General features: G+C 38.8%; 1 protein-coding gene across 1 annotated transcript; it reads left to right on the forward strand.

Moving 5' to 3' along the window:
• Positions 1-6,325: 6,325 nt before the first annotated feature.
• Positions 6,326-9,808, forward strand: LOC125014338 (succinate dehydrogenase [ubiquinone] iron-sulfur subunit, mitochondrial-like). The gene is made up of 8 exons (XM_047595320.1): positions 6,326-6,471; positions 7,599-7,732; positions 7,852-7,937; positions 8,042-8,178; positions 8,322-8,438; positions 8,715-8,816; positions 9,110-9,232; positions 9,311-9,808. The coding sequence occupies exons 1-8, from the start codon at positions 6,406-6,408 to the stop codon at positions 9,389-9,391; spliced, it is 846 nt and encodes a 281-aa protein (XP_047451276.1). The 5' UTR covers positions 6,326-6,405; the 3' UTR covers positions 9,392-9,808.
• Positions 9,809-10,397: the final 589 nt, after the last annotated feature.

The following is a 10,397-nucleotide window of genomic DNA, read 5'->3' on the forward strand; positions in this document are numbered from 1 at the left end:
TGCTGGCATACGGTGGGGTGAATGACACTGGTGGGTGGGTGGGTTTTTGTGACAGTTAGATTGCTGCTTCTGTAAATAGTTATAAATACGGGCAAGTGGGATTTAACAGTCTTTAAAAGTGGGGTGTGTGGGGGGATTTTTGTGTGAGTCGTTTATCAATAGAAAACATACTGATGGACTGTGTGGGTAAAGATTACTGGAATGGAAACGAGTCTGTTTGAAAACTGGATGTGAAACCATGTGATTTCTGCTAAAACACAGATTAATTAGCTTTGTTACTTAGTGAATTAACTGAATGTATTAATTTTTCCTGTAAATATGTGAGGGGGAGGGGAGCGAGTCCGGTCGAGGTCGGGGTTCTCTTTGCTATCATTGTTTAGCCAGCCAACATGAATCAGTTCAGTACACACACACACACACATGCGCGTCCATGTTGCCCACACTGCGCCCTGCCGCTCAGTTCAATTTTCTTTATCCAATTCCCTCTCACTTATCAGGAGCAACCAGCCTATCAGCAGAGGGAACCCTCACCCAGCACCCCCCTCGCCCCCTCTCTGTCCAGACATTGCTGTTGTGAGGATGAAATGTCTGTTTTATTAAAAGTGCCACTGAAGCACAACAGTGACCTCTGATGTTTGATTGTGTCATTCCAATCATGTGAACGGGGATGAGAGCACCTTCTCATAGCGAGAGGTTATTTCAGACGGACTGATTATACAGAGGATCCTGCTGACAACTCCAGTTTGGTTAATTATAATTCAAATAGCAAATGCACTGACTAACAACACGTCTGAAAAGACTAACAATGACGATGACACCCAGAAGCAGCCAACACAAGTCTTCCACTGTTATCCAGCAGTATATTATGACACATTCTTGAAGGCGCAAGGGGATAAAAGAATATTTTCATTTTGCTTGGATATATGTATATATATTAGGAAACACATGTTCTTCCATTTCTGGACATTGTTCATGTTACTAGTGTCACAAAGATTTTGACAATGGCAGTAACTACCAGAGAGAAGACGACAGATAGAATGCAACAGTTCATAAATCCCACCGGTAATCCACTTACTCCTGATATGTAAAGTTATTGAATGATAAACATAGTAGAAGAAGAGAAGACGATCAAGGTACAGGCTGCTATACCTGTTTTCATTCATGATTCATGATTTTATGAAAGATACCAAGTGATCCTTTTGTTGGACTAGATTTACCTTCACAGACTGGCTGGGTTCAGGTTATACTGTCAGTTTATCACTGTCTCTGCCTTAGTTTGGAGGAAATCTACTAAGCAGTTGTTTCAGTCACCACACTCGATGCATCTTCTGCAGCCTCACTGGTTTTGGCTTCATCTTCCTTGGCAGCAGCCACAGTTTCAGGTGGTTTCAAATCTTCTGTAACCACAGAGTCAGCCTCTTTGATATGACTTCTGCTCCCTTGGAAATCTCTGTGGCCTCCTTGGCAGTTCTCACTGCAGGTAAAGGATCTTTCACAAGCTCTGTTGCTGCAGCCTTCACGACAATGTCTGCAGCAACCAGTCAAGCCTATTTACCTACCTCTGAGGATGGCTATCCTGACTTTGTTTTTTTTTTTGGTCGCCATTCCTGCAGATAAAAGCTGCATCTTCCCTGCAAACCCTTGTCATCGCACGTCCTACCTCTTGAACAATCTCTGTAGTTCTCACACTAGTTCAGTGGTTGGTTCATCTTCAAGTGCTACATCTCAAGTATAGGTATAGGTAGTATAGGTCCTAGAATCTCTGCTATCAAATCAGCTCCAATTTGGAGGATATCATCTGCTTTCTGTATCTTTACCTTTGAGCAAGTGAAGCAGCTCTCTGTGCTCCTTGTGTCAACAATCCTTAGGGAGGAATGGGCGACCTTGTCAACCCCCCACACCTGCTTCCATCAGCAGCCAGTCAATTTTCTGTGCATGCTGTGCGATGGCATCATAAACTCTTGAGTCAATCATTTGCTTCAGTCCAAACGCAACCCTCAGAAAAGTGGATGGAAACCGCTGGAGGATTTTCAACTAACCTGCCAGGCAACACCAAGTTTGGAGTCCATACTGCTGAAATATAGCACAAGAGGCTGTAAGTAGGATTTAACTTCTTTCCTGTGATTGGGAGTATATTTAATGGTGTCAAATAACCAACCCACTTTGCTTGTGTACTACTCCTGAGAACTTAAGAACCATTTCATCATAGCAGTAAATCAGCCTCAAACACTACAGTGGTTTCATGGCTGAACACATTATACACACCATTATGCAACTCGAGCTAGCGAGGTAGCCTCTTGGGACCAACGCTTTTCTTTGCGGTGGTAAAGCACCTTCCAAGTTGTTATACCGGCTATTACTGAAATACAATATGGGTACTCATGGTCTCCTTGTTGAAATTGAAGAGCATCAATCTTTCCCTCTCCTAAAAGATGCTGTAAGTTCAATTACCCATCAGGTTGGTAGTTAATGGTCCAGTCAAACAGCTCTAGCTGTTACTAGCAAGCACATAAACCAGAGGGGAAAATGAAGCAACTTATTCTCAGTCAGTGACCTTTTCAGTCAAGGCGATGACCTTTTTATTTCATTTCATTTTTGCCCAACCATGCACAGTGAATAAAGTATGATACCAGCATGTTGCGCTGCCCTCCAGTGCAGGGGAGAAATATACTGAGCTCAGCTCTGAGGTCCTAAAATTATCTTCTGCGATACAAACATGTTGACCCATGACAATTACATTTTAACAAGCTTCATCTACAAACAGCAGGATGCTGCAGAGATCTAAGAACATCAAAGATAATTAGCTTAAAATGGACATGTTGTTTAGAGCCTTCAATGTCTTAGAGAGAATAACAGCAGTTTAAAATGTAACAGCTAATACACATTTTAGTGTCAAATCATTAATATTAATGGAGCAACTTTAGTGCCTTGCCTTCTTTTGCTGGTGTCAGCCGAGTCAAATACAGCAGGTAAAATAGGTATTAAGTAAGACATCACAATTTTTCATAGTAAACATATTTCTAAAGGTGCTATTGACATGACATTTTCACCAGGTGTTGGTAACAACCCAAGTAATCCATACATAGAAAGAAACCAAAAGAATTAAGTTCAGAAATTAAGTTATGTGTAATAATGTAAAATAATATAGGGAAAAAGTATTGAACACACGCGGAAAGGGAGGTGGAAAAAGACGTGGAAAGCCAAGACACCAGCTGAAATCTATCAGTGATCAGAAAGTTTGCATTTGGTCAAGCTTGTAAAATACTAGGAGAACATAGTCTGGTCAAATGAGAGCAAAACTGAACACTTTGTATGCCATAGCACACACCATGTTTGTAGGACAAAATGCACTGCACATCACACCAAAAACACCATACTAACAGTGAAGTTTGGAGGTGGGAACATCATGGTGTGGGGCTGTTTTTCTGCATATGGTACTGGCAAACTTCATATAAGGATGAATGGAAAAATGTACAGAGACATTCTTGAGAAAAATCTGCTGCCGTCTACGTCTATATGATGAAGATGAAACAAGGGTGGACATTTCAGCAAGACAATGAACCCAAACACAGAGCCAAGGAAACTCTCAACTGGCTTCAGAGAAAGAAAATAAAGCTCCTCGAACGGCCCAGCCAATCACCTGACTTGAATCCGATTGAAAATCTATGGAAAGAACTAAAAATCAGCGTTCATAGAAGTGGCCCCAATAACCTTCAAGATTTAAAGACTGTTTGTGTGGAAGAATGGGCCAAAATCACACCTGAGCAATGCATGTGACTAGTTTCTCCATACAGGAGGCATTTTAAGCTTCATTACCAACAAAGGCTTTTGTACAAAGTATTAAATAAATACCAGTAAGTATGTTCACTACTTTTTCCATGTGTCATTTCACATTGTTACACATAACTTAATTTCTGAACTTATTTGTTTTGGTTTCTTTCTATGTATGGATTACTTGGGTTGGTACCAACACTGCACCTTTAGAAATATGTTTACTATGAAAAACTGTGATGTGTTCAATACTTATTTTACCTGCTGTATCTTGTGCATGGCAGTGACTTCATTGCACCCCATGGATGCCCCACCTTTCATAGTGGCATTGACCATCCCATAATGGAAAGCCGGCTTCTAAAGGGCAGTGCTAAGAGATGAATTAATTCAGCTAATATGTAAAAGATAAATATAGAAAATACACACATTTACAAAATGATTAACAGCACCTTTAATGAGATGTAAGGAATTATTTTGTTTGATATTTAATAATTTATTTTTGCACTAAAACAGTAATTGCTGTTTTATATATATTATATTTAAAAAACAAATATATATAGTTTACTGTCCAAAGTTGAAGTTACAAAATTAGAACAAAATTAATATATTTTCTTTTTTAATGAAATAACTACTTATAAACAGAGTCAGGGTATTCCATTAGGTCGAAAGGAAACAGTTCTTTTAAATGTCTTCATATGGTTAGTATATGGCAATACATAGATTTTAGCATTTTACAAAGAACCTTTAATTAAAATTGGCATAAATTATAAAAACATTCTAATTAATGAATTTATTTCTTGAATTGTTCCTGTATACTGAAATATTTGTAAATTTTTTACTGAAAGACATATTTTTACAATTAAACAGTGGAGACATGGATTTTTATATTATTGCCATTTAGTACAACTGAGACAAAATAAATGTTACCATATGACACAATGCAACAGAGGGATTTTTAATGGTTAAGAGGGTCTTAAGAAGTAAGGAAACAACTGTTTATTTATGTAATGTAAAAGTTTGATGTTTTCATCTTCAACTACCACAAAAGTTACAAATTTTACATTCTAAAATCATTTAATCCATTAATTTCCTAGAATTGTTGATTCTTTTTATTTCAGATGTTTAAGTCTTTATTAAGGGATGACAAACATCCAAATAATCAAATCATCTTAACGTAAAACATCCACATGTGATGTTCAGTAAACAAACGTACAAATTATGATGTAATTGGCCACAGCAGCTAAACTGTTATCACTGAACCTCTCAGACCGGGGAAGGCTTTTCTTGACAAGGCTCACCTACTCCTGTCAGAATATACTACTGCTGCTTACAACTTTTAAAACAAACTGTACAACACATCACATATAACGACTGCTGCCTCCAGTAAACTTCTGCAGTCCTCCTGTGGTGAAAGTGTGACAAAGCATGACAAGTCTGACGTGGATTTGTCGTGGCTATGAGTTTATCCCAGTTGGAGATGAAGGCCCCCAATCCGTCCCCAAACTCTGCTCCTGCTGTCCTACCAGGAACAAAACACAATTATCACACTGACTGTCAGCTACAGTCTCTGCTGCCCTCTGGGATTTTTGTTTGACTGCGGCTTCTAGCTGAGAAGGGATACAAGAAGATAACTTGCCAGTTACTCCGAGGATTAAGGAAAGCCATTTCTCCCTCACCTCATAGATTCAAGGACAGTTTTATGCTGAGCAGCTTTCAGGTTGATGTGTTCTCAGATCAGATCTCCTGCTACACCTCCCACATGAGCTTTGGCCTCTGCTTCAACCTGAAACAGGTCTGTCTTACTGTTCACTGGTAGCTGAGGAAAAAATTCAAAGCAAACATTAATATGTACTCATACTACATGCCTATAAGCACTCTTGCTTAGAATTTGTCTTATTTTGTTTTTATTATTATTATTATTATTATTTATTTATTTATTTTATCAGTGAGGCCTAACTTATGATTCAATAACTTCACAACCTTGTTCTGCATGTTTATCTGAGGACAGGCATGTTTGTTTGGTTAGAGGACATAGCAAATAACATAAGCAAAATAGGCAAAAAATCATTGAATAAAGCTAAATAAAGATTAGAGGAAAAAATCCTATATTGAGAATAAAGTAGTGAGACAAATGTATCTGAATATAAAAGAATTAATTAATTAAAGAATAGGACAGTAACTTTAAAAATCTATACAGCACAACACTGCAGTGTTTTCCTGTATGGCTATATGTAACTGACCCTCACTGACGCCAATGAGAGTTGTGAAAGAGGCAGTTACATATGCCGCCTTCATGTGCAGTCGGAAATATATGTTCCATTCACAACCCAGCCAGGGGATTTAGTGTAGCGTCTATAGTGTCTTTATAAAAACGCGACAATTATATTAATATTTATGTTTTAAATTATCTCCAGCTGCAAATACAACATACATATATATTATGTGTACAGTGGATATGCTTTCCATTTCTTGGCAGGATAAAAGAGCTGGAATGGTGTACGTGAAGGCAACAACGATGACGCGTCCTTGCGTTAAACCACGTAGGGGCGTGGCTTCGGCGGTAGTTCCTTGAGACAAAAGTGAACCGTGTGGTCTGTGGTGGAGTTAGTGTCATCAACAAAACGAGAGAAAAAGATGTCGGTGGCCTGTGTTGCCCTCAGCCGAAATGTTTTTGCCATTAGGAATTCTGGCATGATGGTGGTGAGTACAGAATTATTTAATTAAGCTTGAATAGATATATGCCACAAAATATTCCATACGATGTTGACTGCTGAGTATTTGTGTGGCTTTGCTCTTCAGTTTGAGCAGGGCTACAGTATATTATCAAATATCAATTATTATAAAACGTTAGCTCAGTCGTTAAACTTGAAGTAATCATGTTATTCAAGGTACGTGTGACAAAATACTGTTGTACTGTCATCTACTACACTGCAAAATGTGAGTAACTATAGTCAAAACTTACATTAAATAAACAATGAGTCCCCATGTCTGAAGGAGTTTAGTGTTACATTACCCACACTTCATTTTAACTCAGTCGTATCGTAGTTATTGTGTGTGAGGCTATGTTTCATTGTCCTTTAAGAGGAGGTTAGGTAACCAAGACGGCAAAGTGATGTAACACTTCAGTGTCAGTTCCTCCAGGCGGCCACTAGGGTGAGACTCCGTACTGTCTCATTTCCCCACGTTAGTAAATGATTTAAGTGAATGAAAGTTTACAACGTGAGTAATATGTTTAGTTTTAGTTACAATAGTAATATTGTTTTTTAAAAACTTGCGTTTGATTTATTCTCATCACAATGTAATATACAAACCATTATGACCAGCGACAGGTGAACTGCATAACATTGAGAACAGAATAACGTTGACCATCTTATGACAATTCAGTATTTTGAAACTTTTGGACCTGGCATTCATGTGGATGTTATTTAGACTTGTACCACCCATCTACACCAGACTAGGTTCCCCCACTGCATAGCAATGACACTCCTTGATGGCAGCAGCCAGCAGGATGCAACCTGATACAGACACACAGAAACTCAAAGAGGGTTTAGGAACAACTAAAAAAAAAAAAACATGAAGAACAGCACAGCACAAGGTGCTGACCTGGCCTCCAAATTCACTAGATCTCAAAATGTTAAAGTATCTAGGAATGATCCACAGAGCCCCCTCCCCTGAACCCATAGGACCCAAAGGCCCCCATGTCATTTCTCTTCATTTTCACTACTATAAGAGAGTGTGCTTTGGCAGACAGGTTAGCCCGAGAAGATTATACAAATTTCCATTTGATTGATAAAAACTGCATCTCTTGTTTATTATCTGTGTTTAAGATGGTGCGGTATGCTCAGACTGCAGCTGCTCCAGCTCCTGAACCCAGGATCAAAAAGTTCCAGGTTTACCGCTGGGACCCGGACACCGCTGGAGACAAACCACGGATGCAGACATATGAAGTTGATCTCAACACGTAAGTCCTGACTCAGGATATGATCACTAGACGAGTGATCAGAAAGTTCTTTATCAGTATTTTACTTTATACACTGACACACATTAATATTGTCATTGTGTCTGTGTATGTCAATACAGATGTGGTCCAATGGTTCTTGATGCCCTGATTAAGATCAAGAATGAAATGGACCCTACGCTCACGTTCAGACGCTCCTGCCGTGAGGGTAAGAAAGAAATAAAGAAAGAACACATGACAGTATGAATGAGTTCCATCCAAATAAACCTTTTTTGCTGGATTTGCTGGACCTGTGTTTATGAATTTCCTTAGGAATCTGCGGCTCATGTGCCATGAACATAAATGGAGGCAACACATTGGCATGCCTGAACAAAATCGACACCAACACAAGCAAACCCACAAAAATCTACCCACTGCCACACATGTATGTTGTCAAAGATCTGGTGCCTGTAAGTACTACATGGGCTGTTGTTGTTGTTGTTGATGAATGAACTGATCACAAAAATAATAATAAAAAAGGTATATTCAGGAATGATACAGTCCTATCTGGTTAATTCATTGGATATCTGTATCACTGCTATTAATTCCACAGGATATGAGCAACTTTTATGCACAGTACAAATCCATCGAGCCCTACCTGAAGAAGAAGGACGATAGTCAAGAAGGGAAGGAGCAGTATTTCCAGTCAGTGGAGGACAGACAAAAACTGGTAAATGAACCAAAACTGTTCTGTGACCTGCACAGACCTTATATGTGAAGCTACCATCATGGAGGCCTAAATATGTTGGCCAACATGACAAAAAATTAAGACATGGTTGGCGTGACATGGCGTGTTATCACTATCATAGCTAATTCCTTTACAAAAAAAAAAAATGTAGCAAGATTGTTTTAAAATAAATGATTTACTTAGAAGAACCACACTTGTGATAAAGTTACAGCAGACCCTAGAGACAAAGTATGCTGTTAACTTTACCTCTCTCCACAGGATGGCCTGTATGAGTGCATCCTCTGTGCTTGCTGTAGTACCAGCTGTCCCAGTTACTGGTGGAATGGAGACAAATACCTGGGTCCAGCTGTCCTCATGCAGGTGGGTAAAGAAATGACAAAATCTCAGTCTCAATTGTATTTAGTCTCTCAAATATTAAACAAACTGAAGCAGTGGATGGAGGATGGAATAAATAAATGACATGGTTTAGTCAGATTATTGTCTGCACCCATTACTTGAACTTGGATATGTGAGCAACTGGATGTTGATGAATGTTGTGACAAATTAAGAGTTTTAGGACTACCATATCTGCAAGTTCTGGAGGCACTGCAGGAGATCCTCCAAAGGCAGTGCATCTTTCCAAATTTCAAGAACACTCTGTTATTATCCCACAGGCCTACAGGTGGATGATTGACTCCCGTGATGAATTCACAGAGGAACGTCTGTCTAAACTCCAGGACCCCTTCTCACTGTACCGCTGCCACACAATCATGAACTGCACTAAGACTTGCCCCAAGGTACTTTACAATCACTGCAAACGTATTCACAGAGCTAAATGAGGATCAGTGTCTCACATCTGATGTATTACTCTACAGGGACTCAACCCAGGAAAGGCCATCGCAGAGATCAAGAAAATGATGGCCACTTACAAAGAGAAGAAAGCTGCAGCATCATGAGCACCTGAAAATAAAACTGACTGGAGGTCTACCGACATTACCTCAAACTAAGTGGAAGAGGAAATGATGGGCCATTTTTTGCCTTCCTCAGGACTATTTATGATTTGAAAGTATCTGAGGTGTGGGAATATAATTGTATGTACAGTGTGAGGGAAAAAGTCATGAGAGAAGCATACAGGACATATTGAGTGTTACAACATGTTGGACCACAGTTCTGCTATTTGTCTGCATATTGAAATTTGTTGTGAAATTATGTTCATATTTAAATATGTGTAGATCTAATTATGGAGGTTTCACACATAAAAAGTAACTATTTGTCGACTGCATTGCAACCTACATTGTAGTAAATATATGTATATAATATACTAAAGGATCTGCTGTGATGAGAAAATAAACAACAAACCTTTTTTGTTGTGAGATTATTTTGTGTTTTAATTATGAAGTTGTGCATGATGAGAACAAGATTAAATCCTTATAAAAAAAAAAACACCACGCATACAAAGTGTCACAGCCCATTTTGATTTATCACAGTAGGAAAAGTGTAGAATCGTTAAAGTCATGATATTCTTAGATGTTTTAATAAAGCAATGTTGTGAATATGTTATCAAAGAGGATTCCAAGGGTCCAGGTCTGTATAGAGGACATTCTCTGAGTGATGACCAGTTGTAGCGAGCAGTGGAGTGTCCCTTGTTCTTCACATGCAGGTAAACCAGTGAGTCCTGATCTAAGTGGTTAGCTGCTCTGCCTTGTGAATAAGATAAGGCTTACTTGATCAGCAAGTGGAAAGTAGGTTGTTACCGTGGCCAAGCAAGACAGTGAAACAATATACTGTAAGTTGAATAAAAATAGAACAGGCCAGAGGAAAAAAATAATATCTAAGGCTACATATATTAAGGGCACTTAAACTGCTCAAAAAGAAGCAATGCTTTTTAATTAGCTATGAGATGAAAAGAGAAATCACCACTTTTGCAATGAGGATCTTGAAGTTAACGTCTCTTTACTCCAG

The sequence above is a fragment of the Mugil cephalus genome, chromosome 1, assembly GCF_022458985.1.
Source record: "Mugil cephalus isolate CIBA_MC_2020 chromosome 1, CIBA_Mcephalus_1.1, whole genome shotgun sequence".
In the NCBI taxonomy this organism is placed as follows: domain Eukaryota; kingdom Metazoa; phylum Chordata; class Actinopteri; order Mugiliformes; family Mugilidae; genus Mugil; species Mugil cephalus.

Excerpts from the sequence above, each read along its gene's own strand:
- LOC125014338 (XM_047595320.1), top strand. The coding sequence starts at position 6,406 with ATGTCGGTGGCCTGTGTTGCCCTCAGCCGAAATGTTTTTGCCATTAGG. Across the intron at positions 8,179-8,321 it reads TTGTCAAAGATCTGGTGCCT|GATATGAGCAACTTTTATGC; the intron begins GTAAGTACTACA and ends TTAATTCCACAG. Across the intron at positions 9,233-9,310 it reads GCACTAAGACTTGCCCCAAG|GGACTCAACCCAGGAAAGGC; the intron begins GTACTTTACAAT and ends ATTACTCTACAG.